Raw genomic sequence first — 25,000 nt, forward strand, 5'->3', positions numbered from 1 at the left:
CTCTCCCTGTGCTCTCTGCGGACAGCTGCCTGATGCTGATCTTGAAGTGCTCTGCGCTTTTCTGTCATCATTGCCACCACCACCACCACCACCACCACCACCATCATCATCACAGCAATACTAAGGCAGACATTCTTGTGTGTTTCTGTCATGCCTGAGTTTCTCCTCAAGATAAATTCCTGTTAACAGCAGGGCTAGTGTGTATGTCTGTCCATTTTGTGCATAATCTCGTTAGAGTGGAGCTTTTATTCAAATATCTGCCAAAAGTTACTAAGAATATTCCATATCATCAGCAACACTGGATCTCTCTCTCTCTCTGTGTCTCTGTCTCTCTCTGTGTGTCTGTGTGTGTGTGTGTCTCTGTGTGTGTGTATGTATGTATGTGTGTGTCTGTGTGTGTGTGTCTGTGTGTGTGTGTGTGTGTGTGTGTGTGTGTGTGTGTAGGTGTAGGAAGAAGATGATTTTGGATACTGCTCTATTGCCCTCCCGTGACACAGGGTCTCCAGTAATCTTCTGTTTCTGCATCTTAGCTCCGAGTAACTGGTGTGCATAGCGGTATTGGCTTTTTACTTGGCTGCTGGGACCCAAGCTCAGGTCCTCACGCTTGCACGTCAAGTGTCCTTACCCACTGAGCCATCTCTCCACCCAGACTGGACATTTTTTTTTTCTGGGATTTTGAGACAAGGTTGCTACAGAGCCCTCCCTGGCTGTCCTGGAACTCACCATATAAACCAGGTTGACTTTGAACTCACAGAGACCCTCTTGCCTCTGCTTTCCTAGTGCTGGGATTAAAGGTGTGCATCGCCATGCCTGGCACCATATTGGACAATTTCTAAACAGATCAGTTATCAGAATCCCAGCATCCTGTATGATCCTCATCTCTAAAGCAATATGCTTCGTTAAACAAAAAACCTACATAGCTCTTACTATATGACAAGAGACATACTAGGTATGTTCATGAATATGAATTATCTTATTATTTATAATGACCCAGTGAATCAGCTACTGTTACTACTCTTAATTTATAGGCGATGAACCTGTTTACAGGTGATTGAAAAATTGAAAGTCAAGGTCCTGAGTTCAAATCCCAGCAACCACATAGTGGCTCACAACCATCTGTAATGAGATCTGTCGCCCTCTTCTGGTGTGCCTGAAGATAGCTACAGTGTACTTAGATATAAGAAAGAAAGAAAGAAAGAAAGAAAGAAAGAAAGAAAGAAAGAAAGACATCTTTTTAAAAAAAAAAAAAATTGAAAGTCATGAACCTGATGCATGCAGAGCCAGTATTTAAGCTTGTGCTGGTTGCTCCGGAGTCTGTCCTCCTGATCATCGTGGTCTGCTTCCCTTTGGAGGAAAAGCTTAGCTTGCAAGGAAACAAGCCTGAGCACCAGGGTGGGAGAGACTAGATCTTCAATTTTTACACATTTAAAAATAAAAATGTTGGAAGACTGTATTCTATAGGTACAGTTAACATTGTCAGCTTTAAAGATTACTGTCAGTCATATGAATGGACCTCAGACAATCAGCTAACTGATTTTTGTTTTGTTTGCCTTTTTTTTATTATTATTATTTAGGTTGTATCAAGGTCAGAAGAGATCAAAAGAAGCTTTCCCGTTCTATCAAAAGGCTTTGGAATATACCGAGATCACCAAAGATGAAAAAAGTCTTGAGTGTGTACAAGTCCTGAGGGAACTGGCAGGTGTGGAGCAAGCCCTAGGACTCTACGCCGCCGCCATCAGTCATTTCTCACGGGTAAGGGCCAATGGACTGGCCACCGAGGCTGCGCTCAACCTAATGCTCTTCGTAAACATGAGAGCCGTAGCAGCTCTGAACATGCCTGGCCGTCATTGGCCGAGATAACTTAAACACTTGGTCAGCACAGATGTTTAGCAAAGATCTTCTTCTTAGAAACCTAGGCAGGTGTGTGCTGGACTGCATTCCCTGCTGCCAACTGCAAGCGGCTGGAAACTCTGGACTGCTCACATTACACGCATGACTCAGGTACCATATCTGGTGACGGGTCTTTATCTTTATTAGTTTATTTAGAGCTTAAGCTTCTATACTGATTAGTACTTTTAAAATGTACTTTTTCAGAAATTATGTGTACTTACATCTGTGTGTATGCACGCTCATGTGTGTGGGTGCCCTCAGAAGCCAGAGGTGTCAGATCCCCTGGAGCTGGAGTTGCAGGCAGTTGCAAGCCACCTGACATGGCTACTGGGACCAAACTCAGGTCCTCTGCAAGAGGCAATGGCTAAGCCATCTCCCCAGCCCCATGGCTAGGCCTTTTATTTACACTCTAAATTCCTTGCTGAAAACCTTTAGCGGTGTGCTCTCAGTTGTTAGTCTACGTTGTCATCGGAGAGTCCTCGGCACAATTGCCACAAATAGAACGTGGAGCGAAGGAGGGAGGGAGGAAGGGAGGGAGATGAGGAGAGAGGAAGGGAAGAAGAGACAGAGACAGAGAGAGACAGAGAGAGAGGAAGGAGAGAGAGAGAGAACTTTTTTTTTTAAGAAACTGGGAACTGGTTTGGGCGCTAGCGAGCCTGATATCCCCAGGATAATCTAGAAAGGCTGGAATTGTGGACAGGATTTCTCTGCCACTTTCTTCTGGGAAATTACGGTGTTTGCTCTTCTGGTCAACTGATTGGCTGAGGTTCAATCATATGATTGACAGTAATCTCCTTTACTTAAAGCTGACAGTGTTCACTGTACCTATAAATACAGTCTTGCAGCATCTTGCCGGTGTTTGACTAAGCAACTGGGCACCCACCTGTACAATATTGATGCCTCCTGGAACTGACCACCACAGGGAGCCAGATGGCTTTGTGTCCCACCGTCCACTCAAAACATCTTCTGACAGTTTTCCTGAAATTTAAAAGGTGTACTAACCCGTTCTGTTACTTCACATGGGACAATAATGACATGGTGCTAAGACTACATCATAGCCCCGTTGCTTAAACTTTGTCTGGCACTTTATACTCCCACGCACAGCGTGTTGGAGCGCCTCAATCTCTCCCTCTATTGAGGTCATCTCTTTTCATCATTAATATCACCGTGCAACGTATTGTTTCCAGCTTGTAGATAAGGAAGACAAGAATTAGCAAGGTTGAGCGATATGCCTAGAGATACATGCCCCAAAACGGCATCCCTCAGATGCAAAACCCAACCCTGAAGCAGACTGGGGAGGTTGTGCCAAGCGTGGAAGGGAGGAAACCGCTCGGGAGGCTGCTGAAGTAGCAAAACAGAACACGAGGTGGACTCTGAAGTGAGATGAAGATGAGGGGATGAAGCAAAGGGTGTGACTTGAGGCAGATTTGGGAGGCAGCGTAGATTGGACATAGCAACTAGGTATGGTGAGACACAGGAGAATTGAAGCACAGACCGCCGGGGATGTCTTCTGCACTGTTTCTGGTGGAAGGGCAGGGTGAGCAAGTGATAGAGAGAGGTAGGCTTCAAGTTGGATAATGAGTTTGTGATGTCTGTGAAGCAGAAAATGTGAGTGACAGCCAGACTGTTGGAGATTGAGGACTGGAGCCAAGGGACACATCTACCTGGACATGGTGATTGTCTTGCTCACTTAGTGCTGGTTTGTAAGGTACTGGAGGGTGAGGAAGACTAGCCCCCAAGACCTTCATAAAAGGGAAGAAAGACTGGCCACTCAAGTATGATGTCATGCCCGGGGCTACAGGGATGCTAAAAACAGTAGATGGGTGTCATTCCGAGAAGACATTGAAAGTCCCAGTGAGGAGTCTCAGCCTCCTCCTGACAGCAGTTGGAGGTTTTCAAACAGAGAGACTGACATCAATCAGATCAGTCTGTGGGATGGTGGGTGGATTAGAGGATAGGAATGGCTCGTAGAGAACCACAGCAGCCTAGGTATGAGGGGGAAGATGGCCTGGATTCAAGAGGCGTGTGAAAATGGACAGATGTGGGCGGGCTTGAGAGGTGGTGGCAGAAGGAATGTATGTGGGCAGTAGGGTGCGTGGCAGGTGTCTGCCGGGGAGCGAAAGAGCAGAGTTGAGTTTTACCAGCTGTCTGGCTTAGTTTATTGAGTGGCTCGAGGCATCGTTTATCGACTGTGGGAACTCTGGAAGGTATGTGAGAGAGAGAGAGAGAGAGAGAGAGAGAGAGAGAGAGAGAGAGAGAGTGAGTGTTAGTATCAGTAATTCTAGATATTCTTATAAACTGCTAAAAGGAAGGATATGAATATTTTATAACCCTTGATTCATATTGACATCCTGCCAAAGAGTTGTTGATTTATTTAGTCATTAGCGTGTCGTTTTAGTGCCAGTGATACGCCTGTGTTAGCACACTAGATCCCAGTCCGCCAGTTTACACCAGGGTTCACCCTTGCAGCTTCCCATTCTGTGGCTCTGATAGATGTGTAAAGATGTGTATCCACCAGTCTAGATACGGACAGAATAGCTTATCTGCAGTGACAGTCCCCGCTGCCCTTCTGAGTCACCCTTTGCTCCACGAGCCTCTGGCCACCACTGATGGCTACAGTCTTGCCTCTCCCGGAAAGCCACATAGTTGGAATCACTTAGTTCATGTTCAGACGGGCTTCACTTTGCAGCTCGCACTTATGTTTTCTCCCTGTGTTTTCACGCGTTAAGAACATCTTTCCTTTTTAACACTGGCTGTTTTATTCAGCCATCCACTGGCCAAAGCCATCTTAGTTCATCCTCTCCAGTTCTGTACGACATCGCTGTAAAATCCTCCAGGTAGCTGTGAGGATGGATGCTTCCCACACTGTAGGGAACCGCCACCTTGCCTTCAGAGAGCAGCTGCGCGGTTCTGTGTTCCCGCCAGCCACGGTGAGAATCTGCGTTCCTCTGCTTCCTCTCAGATCTGAAACACAGACAGCAGAAACACAGAGGGTGGGGGTGGGGGACTCTATTCCCACTCAGAGCATTCTATTTATTACATACGAAGGTAAATTAGCTTTATGGTAACAAAGACCAGGGTTCTTTAAACACTGTACTACCTGTAACCATACACACATAACTTTACATACAAGTTAGCATGTAATACCCTGAAACAGCTCAGACGCAGATCGCTTTGGCACTTCATAGTTCCTTTTGGACCTTTACAAAGTCTCCAAGAATCGATGCACCTATGAATCAAGATGACATTTGGAGATGTCGGTGTCCTGGGTGTGACCCCTCCAGTAGGTACTCACTGCTGGTGGTATGATATGGAGAATGCTTACATTTTTTTTTTTTTGCTATTCATTATCCTCTTTAAGAGGTCTGTATTATGGTCCTTGCTATTTTTTAATTCAGGTTTTCTTGCTGAGTTTTAGGAGTTTCCTCTATATTTTGAGAATGTCTTTATCAAAAAAGAATCACTGGAAAATATTCTTCCAGATTTGCCATTTTATTCTCCAGGTGCTGTCTTCATCAGGGCAGAATTTGTTTTATATTGAATTTTCACTGTGTATGTTTTTGTGTGCCTAGATACATAGTGCATAGGTAAAGGTCAGAGGACAAATTTCTGGAGTCTCATCTCTTCTACGGTGTGTGGGCTCTGGAGACGAACTCTGGCTCTCAGCCATGGCAGCAAGCATCTTTACTCACTGAGCTATCTCACTGGCCCAGAAAAATCACAATTTTAATGATATCTAGCTTATCAATCACTCCATGATTGGTGTTTTATCTAAAAAATTACCATAAACCCAACGTCACCGAGGCACTCCTACAGTTTTGTGTTTTACTAGGTCTGTGATCCAGTGTAAGTTCGTTTTTATAAGCAGCGTGAGATCTATGTCTAGATTCATGTTATTTTGCTCGAATGCTCAGTGACTCCTACACTGTACGTAGGAAAGGCTGTCTGCTCTCCGCCGAGTCGCCGTTGGGCTTTCATCGAAGGTCAGTGGGTCTGACTCTGAGCTCTGTTCTGTTCCACTGACCTGTCTCCGCCTGAGAGGGCGCTAGGCTTCTCCTCACTCTTCTCATTAGTACTGTTTTGACTGTTTTTCTCCATATGAACTCGTGAACTACTGGTTAGTCACCATAAAATAACTCCCCTACGTTTTGATTATGGCGGTGCTCAGTCTCGAGGACTGATCCTCTGCTGTGTGAGCAGCATCTCCACCTGGCTCTCTCAGAACTATCCTTGCGTGGCTCTTGTAGGTCTGTAGTTTTGTCGTGTGATGATGCTTCACCCTTTTGCTAGAGTTCAGTTCAGAATCGGATTTTTAAGTGAAACTGTATGAAGATTTCAATTTGCAGCGATGGTGATGCAAATGGTGTTTTGTTTTTTATTTCAAATTCCCATTTGTCTGTTATTGGATGTGTGGAAGCAATCAGCCTTACCTTGCTATAAGTGCCTCTCAGGCCCAGGGTTTTTAAGACAAAACAAAACAAAAATTTCTTTCAGAATTTCAATATATCATCTGCAAATAAAGACAGTTTATCTCTTCATTCTCAGTCTATCTGCATACCCTTTATCTCATTTTTTTTTTTTTTTTGGTCCTATTGAGTTATTCAGGACTCAGGATTCACAGAGCGGTGGTGAGGGCCATCCTTGTTCCTGATCTCATCAGCTGTTGCGAAGCTTCCTCCTTCCCCACTTTACTAAGAGTTTTGTTTTCTTTTTAATCATCAGTCGTGGGCATTGGATTCTGTCGAATGCTTTTTCACGTGTATTGATACAATGTTGCGATGTGATTTTTCTTCTACTTGATAGATTGATACACTTTTCTTGGTGTATTTGTGTAATAGAATATATAAGTTGCTTTCCAAATGCTAGTCCTTAAATTTTTTCATGATAAAAATCTATATCTCCCCATAAGGTTTTGATTTTTCTCTCATTTACCAATTTCTAAAACTCAGAAGAAACATATCAAGTGAGAATATGATCAGATTACTTCATCAAGGGCCACAACTCCACAAAAATCACTGGGATGAAAGCGGCTTCCACAGGACCCAGGATTGCCAATGTGCATGCAAAGATCCGAGCTCAGTTTAGAGAAGCATCCCCCAGCCGTGGTCCAGAGTGTGCTAGTATATATCCCCAGAATGGCTGGGTCTTCCTAGAAAAGTTACAACTGAAGAGTAAATTATATTGTTTGACAGTGTGGTAGACATGGCAATGTGTATTTTTTGCTTGAGAGGGGAGCCTAGGAGTCTGTGAGGCACTAGAGTTAGGCAGGCCACACTATTAGAACCTCTGGCTTACAAAGATGTACATATATAAAAGCATGTACCAGGAAAGGGAGTCATGTATGAACTCCCAGCATGTCAGGGTTTCTCACTCGGGAGACCCATTTCTCAGATGTGAGTGGGAAACAAATTAGCTAGTGCCTCTTGCTTGTGAGACCCATATTCACCAATTATAGAATTTTCTGTATTCGCTTCCACGTGTGTGTGTGTGTGTGTGTGTGTGTGTGTGTGTGTATGTGTATTTCATTCAAAAGGATAACTGCATACTTTAAAGGGGTCAGGGAGATGGCTCGGCAGATAAAAGTGCCTGCTGCCAAGCATGAATACCTAAGTTCAATACCTGGAAGCCACCTCCACAATTTTTCCTCTGGCAGGCTGTGGCATGTGCGTGCCCATACACTTAAACATGCACACGGTTTTATCAAAATTTAATAAAATTTTAAAGCATTTGGAAAATTTCACATTTCGTTATACCCAGATATTTTTGTGTGTGTCTGAATTGTGGGAAGTTTAATATTGGCACGGGGTCACCTTCCGCCTTGTTGATTATCTTTATTGCCCTCCATGAGTTTCCATCCGATACAGATCCAGTACAGATCCTGTATGGCATTGGGTATCACAACTCTGGTCTTTAGTTTGGAATCGTTTTTCACTAGACTGCTTTTTATGACATTAAAATTTAAATATATATGTACACATACATACGTGACAGCTTTTTGTAGACTGTTTCTCAGTTTGTGTTTGTCTGAGTGTTTTTCGTGGCTAGATCTAAGTAATGTGTGCCTAGATAGAACACTATATGAAGGATATGTATGGCATCTAGAGGCATAGTGCCCATCTGTGCTGCATTGAAGACATTCATCACCCTGTCATGATGCCACACAGTTTCTCTACTGTGTAACAACTATTTCCTCACATTCACCTAATTAGCATTCTATAGTCTGCTCCCTGTCAAATACTTCTAAATTTAATATCTATTGATAACGCTTTCCTTACAGATTCTTAACCGTGAGAGTGGTAAAATTCTGGTTTTCTAGTCTATCATTCCTACTGCATTGATCAGTTGACATTCTGCTGTTAGGAATAGCTCCCACTTCATCCCCAGCAAATAGGTAACAAATATATATATAATTCACAAGCATGAGGCAGCAAGAGCTAACTGGGAATGGTGTGGGCCTTTGAAACCTCAGACCCACTCCCAGTAACACAGCTCTTCCACCAAGGCCACGCCTCCTAATCCTTCCCAAACAGTTCCACAGCTGGGGACCTGATCAAATATATAGGCCTATGGGGGCCATTCACATTCCAACCACCAGAGAGTGAGACTACTCGGTAAAGTATAGTATGCTTGAGGTGACTTTATATTATTGCAAAATGCATTGCTATTTTTCTCTCATTTTTACTATACTTCTGAGTTGCCTTTCAGAGACACATACTGTTCGTAACTTGTACTTATGTGTATAAGAGCACCAGTTTGTCCATAGCCTGTTTCAGCAAAGCGTATTGTCGAGCTTTCAAGTTAGTTCCAATCTGATGGGTGAGAAATGACATTTCAATATAGCTTAAATTTGCATTTCTATTTTTAAAGTTGAACATCTTTTCACATGTTAAAGGCACTCTAAGTCTTTCTGTGAATTGTCTTTTTGTGTGACTTACTCATATCATTTGCCAATTTATAAATAGGATTTTTGATCTACCTTTTAATAGCTGTTAAAGGCTCTTTATGTATTAACAATATTGATCCTGGTATCCATGATACATATTGTAAATATTTTCACCCAAATTGTCATTTGTTTTTTAATTTTTCTCATTTCTTACTGAGCTCATTTATACAACATTAAACCTATTCTCTTAAAGTGTTATATTTATAAGTTTTTGCAACTGTTATCTAATTGCATTGTTTTTGAAAAACAATGAAGCCATTAGCTGTCATTTCCCAGTCCCTTCTCCTGACAGCTGTCAGGTTACTGTCTGTGTGGATTTGCCTGTCGGGACACTTTATATAAACAGAATCTGACAATGTACGGCCTATGGCATCTGAGTTAATATATTCACTGGCTAGGCATTTGTTTTTATTTCAGTTCTTTTCATGTATTTCACTATATAGACATACTAGATTTTTATCAATTTACCATTTGACAGACATTTGGGCTGTTTCTGCTTTGGTGCTGCATAAGAATTTATACTCAAGCTTTCTATGAACATACATTTTTGTTTCACTTGGGTGTAAGACTAAGAGTAACCACTGAGTGGCATCTAAGCTTTGAGGAGCCACTGGGCTGTTTTCCAAAGTTACCTCAGTCTTCATGTTCTTACCAATGAGGTGCTCCAACATTAGGGTCCCTCCGTGTCCTCACCAGCGCGTCTTGTCTGTATTTTTAACTGCAGCTGTTTTATCAAGTAATGTGATGTTTGAATTAAGTTTTAGTTTCTCTCATTACTAGTTGTGTACCTTTGTATGCTTGTTGGCCATTTTTATACATTTACTGAAATATGTTGATTCGAATCTCGTGCCCATTTTAGACAGTTCTTTGTCTCTCCGTTCTTCTCTGGGAGTTGTTTTCATTTCCTGGTGCCAGAGCCTAAATGCCCACCAGAGGCATGAAGCTAATGATTGCCTCCAGCCACTGTCCTGATGGTGTCCTTCCAAGTGCAAAAGCTTTTACTTCTAACTAAGTCTAATTTGTCTATTTCTCTTTCTTTTTTCTTTTAGCTTCACATCTAAGAAACCACAGGATAATCTAAGTTCACAAAGAATTGTATCTATGTTTCCTTAAAACAGTTCATGGATTTTAGTTCTGACATACAAGGCCTTTGAATTTTTTTGTGTGGTCCTTCGTAAAGGATCAACTTCCCTCTTTGCATTTGGCTATCTGGTTATCTCAGCATACCGTTTATTGAGAAGCTTATACACTCACTATGGAATTACCTCAGCATGACCGTCACAATCAAATGACCATAAGTAACAGGGCTTATTTCTAGACTATCAACTCTATTCTATGGATCTAAGTTTTGAAATCAGTAACTGATCTTCTTACTTTGTTATTCTTTTCCAAGAATGTTTTAACTCTTGTAAACTCCTCGTGTTCTCCTAGGAATTTTAGGATCAGCTTGTCAATCTCTGCACCTCTTCCCCACAAGTAATTGTGCTGGAATTTTGAAAGGCATTGCATTTTTATTCATAATCATTTGTGTGTGTGTGTGAGAGAGAGAGAGACAGAGACAGAGACAGAGACAGAGACAGAGACAGAGACAGAGAGGTATATGTGTGAGTACAGCCACACACATTAAAACGTGGTTCTCTTCTTCCTCGCTGGGTTCTGGGTTTCTGGGACCGAACTCAGGATCTAAGACTTGCTTGGCAAATGCTTTTATGTGCTGAGCCATCTTGTCAGACATGTTTGTTACATGTGATGCCTATTATAGGAGGAATGGTTTCCTTAGCTTCTTTTTCTGAGTATTCACTGATAATAAAGAAAAATAAATGCTTTTTAATGATTGTCTGTGTATTGCAACCATGCTGAGCTTCTTGGTGATTTTTTTCTGATTCATTTGTCTCCATATGTTCCAATTTTTATCTTTTGTTGCACTTAGATTTAGAATTTAAGTTAAAAGTCTTTCTTCCCTGGGTTATAGAAGAATTCACTTGCTTTTAGAGTACTTGGCAATTTTGATAGTTAACTATTATTTTTATTTATTCCTAAGGCTAATAAAGATTAAAGAGTGTTTTAAATCCAGGAGAGATTTGGCAAAGCAAAAATAGCATTGAATTTGAAGTCAGAAAACCAGGCTTGGAGTCCAGACTCTCTGTTTAGTACTCTTTGATTATAGACTAGTCACCCAGCCCCTGTAACAACAACAAATCTACAAAGACACTTTCCACTTAGCAGAACTCCTCCAGGTTCCAAAATACTAAGTGCTTTGTGAACTCCAGGCCCACTGCCAGGGTAAACGGCTTTTACTTATTTATAGTAATTATTAACTACTTATCACTGTTCCCTTTTCTTGAGATTTACCTGAGGAATGGAAGGGTACAGAGTGGCCATAGGTCTCCAAGGAAACCGTGGGTAGTAGGCATTTACTAAATATACACAAATGGGGGTTTGTTATCTTCACAGTTGGTTTTCTTTCATCCCTTTGGAGTGAGAAAAATACACACAGAGGAAAAGACGTTTTAGTTTCAGTAGAATGCAGAAAAGTTCCACAGTATTTTAAGAAGTAGCCCATTAAGATGGAAAAAAATAAAGGAAGCCCAACAGAGCCACTGCACAAGAAAAGTTCCAGGAACTTAAAAGAAGTGCTGCCTGCCTGCCTGCCTGCTGGGATTGTGGGAAAGCCAGGCAAATGTTCCTGTTTGTGAAACTCCACATTGAGAGATGTTAGTAATCACACCTTATTATCTAAACTAAAAAGTCACAAGATTTCCTTGCTGTGGGTACAGCTGCTTTGTTCTGTTTGCAGGCCGTGAAGACCCCAGCTCTGCTGGCGGAATCACTCTTCACTTCTCTGACACTTGAGTGGCACATTTCTCTTGTTCAGTTTTCAGAGCATCTCAGCTGCAAAAGTAGGGACCTTTGATTAGCAAAGGTTCATGAAATCAGAGCATTTGTACTCTACAAAAGGTGGTAGAACCAGAAGATGTGGCTTCGGTCCACACCAGCTAAGGGCACTCACTGACAGCTGGCTGCTCAGACCTGCTCCAGGTGCTCTGTGGGTAGTGGCGCTTCTCACCACCTGAGCATCTGCTGTGGCTCTACCACAGGCATAATTCATTTTATTAGAAATAATCCAAATAAGACTTGTGCTAAAATTTTCAGATCTCTTGAGAAGCTAATTGTACTGGCTAGTTTTGTGTCAACTTGACACAGCTGGAGTTATCACAGAGAAAGGAGCTTCAGTTGAGGAAATGCCTCCATGAGATCCAACTGTAAGGCCTTTTCTCAATTAGTGATCAAGGGTCCTTGTGGGTGGGACCATCTCTGGGCTGGTAGTCTTGGTTCTATAAGAGAGCAGGCTGAGCAAGCCATGGGAGGCAAGCCAGTAAAGAACATCCCTCCATGGCCTCTGCATCAGCTCCTGCTTTCTGACCTGCTTGAGTTCCAGTCCTGACTTCCTTTGGTGATGAACAGCAGTATGGAAGTGTAAGCTGAATAAACCCTTTCCTCCCCAACTTGCTTCTTGGTCATGATGTTTGTTCAGGAATAGAAACCCTGACTAAGACACTAATGAAGGCTTTATTCTTTACACAAAATTCTAAGTATGACATCAGTCTGGGCACCGTACAGATGATTGCTGTTGCTCTTAAGGCAAACCGAGAGAGCCTGCCTCCTGACCGCCCCCTAGCAAGCCTGGCTCGGCCACCCCATTGTTCTCAATAGTCCAGTGAAGGCTAACAGTGAACAGCAGAAAACGGAGACCTTACCAGTGTGACCACATAGGGAAAAGAAGAGGTCCAGTGACAGCCGTGGCTGAAGGCCATCCTCAAGGTCCTCAGATTGGGGCTGGGTTTCGTTGGAAAGCAAGCCCTCTGCACCACTGAGCATCCCTGGTCAAGGTCATCGATGTCTTGGCTCTGGTCTCTCCTGCAAGGTTGTCTGACAACTTGCAAATCTCTTTCCAAGGGAGAAGATCCCCTCTGGCTGGCACCAGAGCTCTACCCTTTTCCTTCTTTCAGCATGAGATTCTTGGGGCAAGTCCTTGGTTTCAATAGTCTGGTAGCCAAAGGGAGGGGCTCAATAGTCTCTTTAGAATATCTTCGTTTTGTCAGAATACTGACACTTTATCTGCCCGAAGGTGCCCAGTGTTGACGCTGATTGAACTTCTTCCTCTGTATATCTGCCGGTGGATGTCGATTAGGAGTCAGAGTAAAGGAGACGAGGAGGAGAGCAGAAGGAAGGGATATTTGATGGCATGAAAAATGAGAGTGTGACTCTGTGACCGTGTTTATAAAGTTAAAAGCCATCAAAGGGAAACTAGTCTTACGCAACCTGGATGAAAAAGATAACTCAGAGATACAGGGACAAAAGACAAGAACAATCTACAGAAACGAAAACAAATGGGATAGGCCGTTTATAATCCTTAACTTCAGTTGTTATTTAAAAAAAAAAAATGGCTGTGTAACTACCCACCAGCAGGCTGGAGTCGCCTGGGAAATGAAGGCAAGTATGTGTTTGTGCATGCATGCATGTGCACGTGTGTGTGTGTGTGTATGTGTGTGTGTGTACATGTGTGCATATGTGTTTGCATACACACATCAGTATTTCTCGACGCTGCACAGGAAGGCCTTCAGAGTGAAGGACTGCAGTATGGAGTGGGAGGAAGGATGAAGCATGGAAATAGAAGGAAGCTTTCTGTTTTGTTTTGCTTTAGTTTGTTTCTTCCTTTCAACCACTTATGATTTTATGCATTTAAAATCTAGTTAAGTTTTAAGAAAGCTCACATTTGCAGGCGAATGAAAATATTAGCCCTTGGCATGCCTATTTTGTGGTCCCTATGTGATATCTCTATAAAGATGCTAATCCCTATAGATAATGGGACTTCTTCTGAGCCCTTTGGAGGAGATAAGACTGGCACCTGGAGGAAAGCCACGGAGGGTTCTCTGTGACTATTAAAAGAAACAGACCTTGTCCAGGATGTCCATTTTTAGATGTGACTTCCTATTCATCTAATCCCCCTGGGATTTCCAGGACCGCCCTTTGCTTGGCCTGGCCTTTCCAGCTACCCCAGCCCCTCAGAAAAGGCTTCCCTCCTGGACAGAGACTGGGAGGAAGGGAAGTGGCCACCCTGCACCGTAACCTGACCTGTCTTGCATAAGGCTGTCACCTCAAAGCCAAAGATGGAATGGCCATTCATGGCAGGGCAGGGACGGGAAGCTGGTCAGTTATAAATAAGGCCAGCAAAGCCCAGGCCTCGCAGTGACGATGGGCCTGAGCCCATAGTGAAGGCAGGAGCTTGGACTGACGCAGGAGGCAGAAGACTAAAGCAGGAGGCAGAACACTTGGTGATGCCTGTCCTGTCCACCATCCCTGCTTCTTCCCTCCATCAGTGTGGCTTCCACGGTCCTCAGGAGCAACCTGGGTGCCCATTTACTGGTACCTCACTATTCCCTGGCCAGTTTACTCTAGTTTTTGACAGAGTCCATACTTAGTAGCCACCCCCCCCCCCGCCTTTACTGATGCTTAAATAGTTTTCCATTACACTGATAAGAACGTCATCTTTCTGTGAGCTTGATTTGTTTGAGAACAGTTTGGGCCAAGACAGCATGTGAATGTGTATTGTAGGCCTTAGGCTGACTCTGCCCTGTGCCGACCAACCATGTGACCTTGGTGTTTCACGTCTCCACAGTAATATGGACTCGCAGTATCTGTCACTGGTCCTTTGGGGTTAAGCAAAATGGTGTCCACAATCCGCCTAGCACCATACTTAGCAAAGTGAACGCATGTTCCCCGTGGGTCCCTTCTCCCACCTCCTACCCGCAAGCATGCTAGCCTCTGCTTTACAGATGCCCTAGTTGTTTATTCCTAAATTGAGACTTGGTCACCAACCCCGTGTCTTCTCTTGGTCTAGGTAAATATTCTCTAAGTCCACAAATGTTTCCTGGGCCACTTGTATACTTACTCTGTCTGTACTTAGCTATAGAAGAAAACACTTCCCTCTGGATCCATGATTCCCCTAATTGTTACCAGGTAGAGGGGGGAAATCTGTCCCCAGTCCCCCAGGTACCCTGTTACCAAGTGTTTCTGCATACATAGAAATACCGTTATCTTTCTTTTTTACTAGCCACTGTGTTTCCTCCTTGAGGAATAGTGCACATTTCACAGATGCAAGGCAGCAGGCCCAGTTAGATAAGAGTCTGCCAGCCCTGGCTCTTGGGGCCTCTATTGGCAGATGGATCTGAGCAAAGGAATCTCTCGTTTCCTCCAGGAATGCACCTGAGATACTAGAACAAACACCACTCTGTCATTTGACAGGGACCAAGGGAACTGGTCATGGCTACTCTCGAGATTTTCTTTTTAATACATGATATTGGCTAGTGAGGTAATTAAAGATGAATTTACTTTTTAAGCCAATTGAGCCTTTTAAGAGTCCAATTTGGGGATAGTTAGCATTCTCCCTCAACTTTAAAATGACAGCTCTTGAGCATGTCGCTATAGGACACTGAAAAATAAAAACAAATAAATGAAAAATAGGAAAGGAGATGTGAGGGGAAAGCCCCACCCTTGGGCGGTGATGCTGCAGAGGTGGGGACTGACCCTGAGCTCTGTGGAAGCCCACACAGGGAGCAGGACTCTTGTCCCTGTGTTCTCTGCCTCCTGGCCCCTCCGTGCCTTCTGTCACATGTAGCCTGGCTGCGCATTCACTTCTCTCAGAACTGCTCTAACGCTGTGGCCGTGCTTCCAACCACAGGACCGACTGCCAACTCCCCAGCCTTGTCCCCTGGGACACAAGTGCTGCTGCCCCTCTCCGTTCTTGTCACCAGTCCTTAATGTCACATGGAGACCCTTCTACAGCAGTCAGGTGGATGAGGAAGAGGTGGGTAGGCTTCCATGGTGCCCGCCAGTGTCAGTGGGGGAAGCGCCACCCTTCCCCGGATGCCAGGGAACCCTGGATGGCACTGTTACAGATGAGAATCCCTGGTGCTATGGTGTCTTCTTCAGCCCTTTGCAAGTTGCCTTTTCTGTGTTTCTGAAATGCAACCAGGTTAATATATGTCCGTAGAGACAAGTGATTGTATAAGTACCTTTGCTTTCTTCCTCCTAATGAATGCTTAGACGGAACCCACTTTCACCATCTCGAATGGTGCTTGAATGGACTTGAGGGCGTCTTGATAGACGGCGGGCACTGCACTCTGAAGAGAAGGGAGCGCGTGAGAGGGCACGCGGGGACAGCTGAGCAGAGCACTAGAAGCTATCTAGGTGATACGGAGCCGCAGCTCCTGAACCGGTGTGCTGGAGGATCCACAGGTGGCACTGAGTAACCAATCCTGACATCACGGGGGCAAACAGAATTCTGGGCAGCTGAGCATGGCATAGAGGGGAAACTGAGGCTGTCGAAAGCTGGCGAAGTACAATGCGAGTTGGGCTGTGTGTTGCTTTAAGGCGCTCCTTCCACTTCACCCTGTGCTGCTTAACCCTGCTCTGCACCCAGGAGGCTGATGCAGGACAGGGTCAGAGTTCTCCGACTAACAGCCTGGCCACGGAAGGAGAGTGGAGAGAGGGCCTCCTCTGGATCCGCCCTGTGGTTCACCTTCCTCTCCCATTTCTTAACCATCTACATGGAGCATTGTCCCCTCGTCCTAAGACAAAGATGCCCTTAGCCTTGGGGCGGGACATCAGTACATGGGGCCATTCTATTGGCTAGCCTGTATACGTGTGCCATCCCTTTTCTTCCTTCAATATCCACGAAAAATTCTAACAGTTGAAATGTCCAGAGGAAGTTAGCCACATGCAAAAACATAGTAAGAAGTGTCTGTATGTCTACACAAATCCAACCACCCCTCATTTTGCAGCTCATCTATACTCCCCTTTAAAACTGAAGCAAGCTTGATATTTTTGCATATGAACTCGTAGTGTTAGCACGATAGCTGACAAGTGGAAAGCACTTCAAAATTAAAGCAGCACCGAGCCAAACGGGAAGAAGTTAAACTAAGTTGAAATGAATGGAATTTTACTGAATAAATGAGATGCTAATTTGATACATTTTCAACACCCTGTGTGTTCTGCACTCCTCCCTCCCTCCCTCCCTCCCTCCCTTCCTCCCTCCCTCCCTCCCTCCCTCCCTCCGTCCCTCCAGCACGAGGTTCGAGAAAGCGTCTTAAACACCAAATAATAAATTAGACCAGAAACTGGGTTTCTGAAATCAACAATCCATGTTTGCCTGTACAGGATTAGCATCTTACACAGGAGAGTGCAGAGGTCGGGATGGTGGTGGGATAAATTCAGATCCCCCAAGCCAGTGTGGCTCTCAACCTGTGAGCTGCGACCCTTTTGGGATAGCATTTCAGATAGCATGTGGGGAGGCGGGGGGGGGGGGGATGACAAATTCAACCTTGGGAAGGAAAAAAGCGGGGTGGCAAGCAAGGTGCACCAGGCTCCTGAGGCTCCTCGAAGAGTCCTGATCTGCCATACGTGACATTAGATCTAAGATGGCTCCCGGAACACCAGTGAGACAGCAAAAAGGAATAGGGCCAGGGCAGTGGTTGCTTCTCCAACCTTCAAGGAAGTCCTGGCAGGTGACAATCCCCCCGCCGCCCCCCCCTCTCTGTTTCTTCCCAGTCATCTATCTCATCAGGTAGGGCTTTCACTGGGGCATGGTGATGGTGTGTTGAGATATGATTGGCCAAGGATCTGGGGTTTGGGGGGGGGGGCGAGGATTAGCTTAACTGCTGGGCAGTAAACTCCAACCTGCACCCTGGTGCTGGTCTCCAGAGCCTGAGTCCCAGGGTTTGTCACGTGACACCATTGCCTGCCTCTCACCCTACATCCTTGGCCCTGTTCCCCCAATATCACACGTATCAGATATCTACATTATGATTCATAACGGTAGCAAAATTACAGCTATGAAGTACAGTGAAAATAATTTTATGGGGGTCACCATGAGATGAAGAGCTGAGCTAAAGGGTTGCAGCATTAGGAAGGCTGAGAACCACCGCTCTAAGCCTTGGAGAGCTATTTTCTTGATATTGTTAAGTGGGCGTTTTGTTGTTTTGCTACTGGAAAGAAAAAGCCAAAAAAAGCAACTTCTGATCTTTTCAGAACATGCAATTATTCATTTGAAAGTAATTGTAATAGGCAGATTTATTACCTTTCTCTCTGAGTTGTGATGGCAAATAGAAAAGAAACAGAAAAATCTTTAAATTTGACTGTGATTCAGTCAGAATCAGCACATGTTGGTGTGTTGAATCTGTAAAGGAAAGCCCTCCTGAGCATCCTGCAGCAGGCTCTGCAGCTGTGGATCAAGTGGGTAGATGGCCAGGGGAGACACCCACAGCCTGACCCTGTGCAGTCTTCTCAGGGACCCTTCTATTCTCTTTTTTTCATGTAGACACGGAACACTCCATAACTTGACTCTATCCTTCGGCTCTTGTAGTCTGAGCAACCAGAGACTCTATTTTGAAATACCTATTACTTCAGTAACATTTCAGATCAGAGTTCAAGACTGGGCTCTTTCATGCCAAATTTCATGTTGTGACTACTCAGGCTCCCCCCAGCTCCCTCGTTCAGTTCTTTGTGAAGAACTCCAGTAGTAAGAAAAGTTGTTTTAAGGCCAGGCATGGTGGCGCACGCCTTTAATTCCGCCACTTGGGAGGCAGAGGCAGGCAGATTTCTGAGTTCGAGGCCAGCTTGGTCTACAAAGTGAGTTCCAAGACAGCCAGGGCTACACAAAGAAACCCTGTCTCGAAACAAACAAACAAACAAACAAACAAACAAACAAACAAACAAACAAAACCCCCAAAAAACAGAAAAACAAAAAAAGAAAGAAAAAAGAAAAGTTGTTTTAAATCCTCGCCTTCTTGTTTAAGAATTCTGGGTGTTCCAACACAGCAGCAACAGCCATTGCCAGCTGTGGTGGCCTGGGTGATCAAATCCAAGCTTTTCCCCAATCGCAGAAAGCCTTGTACTGGCAGCTCAGATTTCAACACCACCGCAGTACTACCCTGCCTTGATTGTAACCTCAGAGATCGATCAGAGCAGTGAGTCCTGCTGGGCGTGGACTAGAAGGCCTTCCTGGGATGGCATTTCTTTCTTTTTTGGCTGACAGATGAAGAACAGCATCCCAGACACGGCACAACAAACAGCCTCAGAGTCAGAGCGGATCTCCACCCTTTGCTGTGACACGTCTGGACCATTTGGCCATTGTCGTAACACAAACTTGAGACTACCCATTTGAAAAAGAGGAGGGGTGTGTTTGGGTCGCTACCTTGAAGGTTGAAGTTCACATTGCTCAGTTTATGGTGGCCAGAAAAACAGAAAGAGGAAGAACCAGAAGTTGCATGGTCCCCTCTCAGAGCAGCCTTCTAGTGACCTAAAACCTCCCACCCCCTCAGGAGCACCGGGCTGACCATTAGCACATGTACCTAGGGAGCACCAGACTGGCCATTAGCACATGTACCTAGGGAGCACCAGACTGGCCATTAGCACATGTACCTAGGGAGCACCAGACTGACCATTAGCACATGTACCTAGGGAGCACCAGACTGGCCATTAGCACATGTACCTAGGGAGCACCAGACTGGCCATTAGCACATGTACCTAGGGAGCACCAGACTGGCCATTAGCACATGTACCTCTGGGGAACATTCCAGGCCCCTTCAGCACTCTCTGTTTTCACATAGAAATTGAAGGCCATGGGAAGTATCCCCCAAATTAAGTGTTATGTCACAGGTGAAAAAGAACTAAAGTACAGCTTGAGTCTTCGTGGCTGTGGGCACAGTCTGCCTGCCTCTGTGAGGTTTTATCCTTGTTGTCAACTTGGCTGGATTTAGAAGTACCTAACAGATACACCCTGGGACATGTCTATGCCTGAGTGTGGTTGGCTCCCTCCCACACACGAGGGTCTAGGTAGAGGTCTAGGTAGAACAGAGGGGAAGCAGAAAGCCCCAGGAGCACCAGCAAGCTCCTCCTTCATAACTGAGAACACTGTGACCCAAGGCCTCACTCCGCGTCACCACACCTTCCCACCGTGAGGAACCGGCTGTACCTGCTAAAGTGTGAGCTAACAGAAGTTAGAACAGTAAGTGAGGAATACACAGTCCTCGGCAATAATCCCCAAATGCCCACCATCTTGAGTGAATGTACCATTCGCTCCGTTCACCACACTTAGCCCGGCTTCCCATGGCTCCTGCTGTAGGCGTTCTTTGATGGCTGGAGGGATGTAAGCATACTACTCACAGTATTTATTTTAGTTATTACTGTGTGTGTGTGTGTGTGTGTGTGTGTGTGTGTGTGCGCGTGTGTGAAGAACACAGAAGGTGGGGAGAGACCCTTCCCGTCCCTCCTACACAAGGGTGTCTGTGCATCAGATCATCTGGAGCTGGAGTTACAGGCAGTTGTGAGCTACCTGATACCAGTGCTGGGAATCAAACTTGGGTCCTCTGCAAGAAGAGCATGCGCTCTTAACCACTGAGCCACCTCTCCAGCTCCATTTTTTTCCAGTTTAAAATTGCTGTCAGGGAGATGATTAGTAAGATCCTCTTTGAAGAGTTATATTTCCTATTTAATTTGAAAGGATTTTTATTGTTTTGTTTATAGAACACCGTTTATGTTAAGCAGTTTTAAAATGAACTTCATTACAAAGAAACAGAGCAGCTCTCCATGGTACCGAGGCTGCAGGCAGGTGATCAGACAGCAGGCTGCCATGTTCTGGGCTAAGAAATAGGGCCATGAGCTGGGCTTGCCTGCCTCCTTGGCACCACCTACTTTTCACTTCTTAAAACCTCCCCTGCCCCAACCCAACCCCCATCTCTGTAGTCTTGGCTGACTCAAATGACCATAAGCTTTTAAAAGATTTATCTTAAGGCGAGGCTTCCGCGACCATCTCTAGCCCGGTGGATGCAGCGTTAGGGCTCTGGCCTCCACCCAGTGTTTCTCAATCCCCAAAGAAATTGCACTTCCGCATCCATCATCCCTCTCGGCTTGCTGGAAAGTTCCTTGGCTCCCTGCTTATCACCGAAAGGAAGGTTTCCCATTGCTGCTGCCAGGCCTGTAAACAACTTGTTTCTTCTCTCTGGTGACAGGCACATCTCATCATCCTGAGTAAAGATCCCTCCCCGGAGGAGGCTGCAGACTCTGCACACTTCATCGCCCGGGCTGCTGCTGCTTCTGGGATGCACGACCACCGTGGTGAGCACAGACAACCCCCCCCACACACACACACATGCACATGCACACACTCACACACACACACATGCATGCGAACACACACGTGCACACACACGCGCACACACGCATATACACATGCATGCACACACACACTCGCACACATACATACACACACACACACTCACGCACACACACATACATACACACAGACATGCACGCACGCACGCACGCATGCGCGCAGCTTGGCGTATGTCACTGGTGGGTGAGACTGGCATAGGCCATCACGCTGGAGCTCAGCAGCTGTGCAGTCTTTCCTCTCTGTGCCCTCTGTCCCTTCCCCCTCCGGAATGTCACTCTTCACCCAGAACACCACTACGAAGCATGGGGGACTCATGCACAGCCAAGAGGGACATCTCTGCTTTCTGCAGCAACTATTGCGCTATGGAGGTGTTCAACAGCTCTGAATTCCTGAATTCTTGCTCGGGGGAGCTTTCAGCCAGGGTGAACGTGTACATTCAGTGTCAGGATTTCAAGAAGAGGCCACCACTCAATATGCATTCCCTATTCTTGGTAGGATAGTTAGCCTATGAGATTTGGGGCTTCTCCATTCCGTCACCCCAGGCCTCCTCCCTGTTGAGCCTCATCTCCACCTGAGCCCTTATGGCCTTGTCCTTGGGATCCCAGGCAACATTCCGTCCTCAACACTGTAGCTCTCAGTGCACTCTGTGTGTGACAGGAAACACACACTCTAGTGACTTTGTTGTGGCCAAGCTAGAGATGCCGGTATCCTCTGTGTTACTCTAGCAGCGTGGTCCCACATGGCAGGCAGCTTACATTGTTGGGATCTTCATGTGTTGGCTGATGGCGACTAACTCAAATACATTTAGAGTTGAGATGAGTGTGAGAGCAGCTCTGGTCTGGGGGGAGCCTTGAGATTCTAAGAGGAAGTTGTCATGGCTCACAGTTTTCCTCATCCTTATTGGGGATTCAGAGCTTCTCTTATTCTGTTTGATTTCTTAATCTCTTCTTCAATCTTTATTATGGTGATATATATGTATGCGGCTGAAAGGTTCTGAGCCTTTAAAATAGGCAGAGGAAGAAAACAGTGATGGGAGAGGCAAAGGCCAGAACCAGTCCTGCCTGGAGGTTGTTCTGGTTCTGAGCCCTACCCAGCACACAGTGAACTCGCTTGTTGACTGTATGAACTGAACGACGGCCAGCAGAGATTATGCATGGAGACAGTGTTTTGCAAAGCTCAAAGTTACACCAGTCTGCTTTGCTCTACATAAAGTCAGTGACAATTCAATTTGAGGGGTGTGTGTAATATTGATAGATGATAGATAGATAGATAGATAGATAGATAGATAGATAGATAGATAACACTCACACATCTATGTATATATAGTTTTCTAGGATAAGTATACTTGGGTTTGCCTCTCCTATAAAGTGGGAGTGATAATAATACTCAAATGACACAGATAATGTGAGTGCTGGCTCACACCTTCATAGGGCATACTGACCCTGCCTTACTCACCTCCAGATTCTGAGGCAATAGGAAATTAGATTTTTGTAAGCCACTGAGAGTGATCAGGTCTCAGCCCAGAGGGTCATCTCCAGACCCTTTTATCATTTGTTTTATATAAAAAGACTGGCCCTATTCCTTCCCCCTTTCTACCCTACCCCTATGTAAGAGTCTGTAGGGTGTGAATCAGACATGGGGCCTTGGATGAGTGAGGACAGCCTAAAGGCAAGGGTGTGGAAGGGCCAGGACCCCGCAGCCTACACAGGCTCTCAGCTCCACCTTCAGCCCCACAACCACGTGGCTGTGTCGAGCATCTCTTGATTGACATCTGAAGAGCTTCTGTCCCAGTCAGAACTGAGGTGCAGAGGCTCGGACTGGAGACTAGGAAGGAGAAGGGTGACTTCAGGAGCACAGGTAGCAGATGTCTCAGGGAATAGCAATGATTGTGTGTGGGTTCTCAATACTTTTAACAATCTTCAGAAGCAGGGCATGATACCACAGCCGGTTCTTCCTACCAGAATGTTCTATCAGTCTAGAGAAGGTCCTCCTTGTCTCTGACTCTCTCCCTCCCTTTCCTCCTCCCTCCCTTTCCTTCTCCTTCCCTCCCTCCTCCCTCCCCTCTTTCCTCATTGCTCTATACTAAAAGGACAGAATCCAGATGAGCCTGCGGGCTGCTCCTTGCTAGGCCTCTCTCAGATTCAGCACCTGCCAATCAGAGGACACGTCTCACCTTGGTAATAATAGTGGTAATTTAATGGGAATTTTACCGTAGCCACTGAAGGTAAGGACATTCTAAGTGAGGACGGTGGCAGGGAAGCCCATAGGGTAGCTGCCATGCTAGTTGTCCAGTAGCAATGGGAACCCCAGAACAGCTGTGCAAAGCAAACAGACCCTCACCCCCACGGCCCGAGCAAATCAGAAATGAGTACCCGTGTGGAGAACCCTCCCCATTATCCCAGCCATCGAAACCTCCTGCTGTCAGACAGAGTCCTTGCTCGCTGAGTGGCAGGTGCTGTGGGCAGGACAGGAGCAGCCTGCCTGGGGCCCAGGGATTCACCTTCCCTCTAGAAGCAGAAACAGGAGAGTACAGCTGGAGACCAAGCAAGCACATCACCTCCCCTCCCCCCCATCTTGCCTATCTTTTCTCTGCTGTCCCTGTCCCTTAACTTGGAGGAAGCCATGGGGCAAGGCTGTGAGAGACCCAACCAGGCCTCTACTGCCCCCTGCAGGGGAAAGGAAAGAGTACTACTGGGGAGTCTGGGAGATGGGTCCCCACCCTACCCAACCCCTGCCCCTGCTCTCACCCACCCAGGGCTTTCTGATCTGGACTACAGTCACTTCTAGTCCCAAGGTCCCCCCAGAAGCAAACCTGCCTGTCCTTCAGAGTATCAAGAGGTGGTCTGGCCTTTGCTCTTTTGTGTTGAAACTTGTCTGTACCTAACTTTTTTTTTTTTTTTTTTTTGAGAAAAAGCAAACAAAACAATAGACTCTTTAAAAAGCGTAAGTTCCCGTGTGAGGTTTTCCCGTCACCGGCCTGCTCCCACTCCCTTGCTGGATGTCCATTGAAGGCATTGCCTGCTAGCACGCAGGGCTGCTGGCCCTGGAGTATTTCTGGCTCCCTTTGCACGGTGCCGTCCCCGCATTCCTCATGCGGACAAAACTGCCCTAGAAGTCTGGGAGGCTCTGGGAGGCTCGTGCTTGCCTGAAGATTCCCAATTCAGGCTTGAGGAATGTCACTAACCTGGGCCTGGCCAGCTTCCCAGAGCATCCTTAGACAAACTTGGTATTAACAGCTCTCCCAACCCTGCGAAGTGTCCAGGGCCTTGGCCTTGTGTTTATAGTGCTTCTCCTTAAGGATATTAAAATGAAATGGTCCAAAGCCAAGTACATTTCAGTGTAAACCTCTGTGCCGCAGGGCCCGCTCAGAGCAGGCAGCCTTGTTTGGAAGTGGCCCCATGTGGTCCTGGGCACAGCAGGCTAAGGCGGTCTTCTGGGTCCCAAGACAGCAGCGGGAATGGCGAATGGCATCTGCCTCTGTTGAAACCGAGGCTCCAACAGGGATTTCTGAGTAACTGGGTTTCCCCTCTGTATAATTTCTTTGCCCAAATGCATCTATTTCCCAGCTCCCACTTGTCCTAGTCTCCTATATTTTGCACAGGCATAATGAAAAATGTTTATGAAGCCTTTTTTTTTTAATGTAATTGTTTGGGTAGGTCTCCATGACCTTCTATAACCCTCCCTTTTTCTCAACCCTTCCCCCATGCCCTGTTAGCTCTGCTTCATGCCCCTCCTCCACACAGTGGCTGCCTGTTCTAATACCACTTAGACCCCAAGTGTCCTGAGAGGCTAGCAGTCAGGCAGCTCCGGGTGTTTGTAACTGATGGAGCCTGGGGTCCCCTGGTGGGTAAGATTGCACCTGGGAACACTCAATGACTGTGGCCTGCACCTTCCTGTGGCTTTCCTCGGCTGCCCGCTTCTCCCCTGCTTCA

At 45.8% G+C, this 25,000-nt stretch overlaps 1 protein-coding gene across 25 annotated transcripts in view; it reads left to right on the top strand.

Moving 5' to 3' along the window:
- The window catches only part of Ttc23 (tetratricopeptide repeat domain 23), an 83,192-nt gene that overhangs the window by 31,889 nt on the left and 26,303 nt on the right, over positions 1-25,000 (top strand). For 13 of the 25 annotated variants that reach the window (XM_017312244.2, XM_017312246.2, XM_017312249.2 and 10 more), the window contains 3 exons: positions 1,575-1,752; positions 1,909-2,001; positions 20,905-21,010. In XM_017312244.2, coding sequence (XP_017167733.1) covers positions 1,575-1,752; positions 1,909-2,001; positions 20,905-21,010 — 377 coding nt within the window. Of the gene's footprint in view, positions 1-1,574; positions 1,753-1,908; positions 2,002-15,575; positions 15,702-20,904; positions 21,011-25,000 lie in introns of all 25 variants that reach the window. The other 12 variants (XM_030242917.1, XM_030242912.1, XM_030242916.1 and 9 more) reach the window with 2 other exon arrangements.

The sequence above is a fragment of the Mus musculus genome, chromosome 7 (assembly GCF_000001635.26).
Source record: "Mus musculus strain C57BL/6J chromosome 7, GRCm38.p6 C57BL/6J".
Classification (NCBI taxonomy): domain Eukaryota; kingdom Metazoa; phylum Chordata; class Mammalia; order Rodentia; family Muridae; genus Mus; species Mus musculus.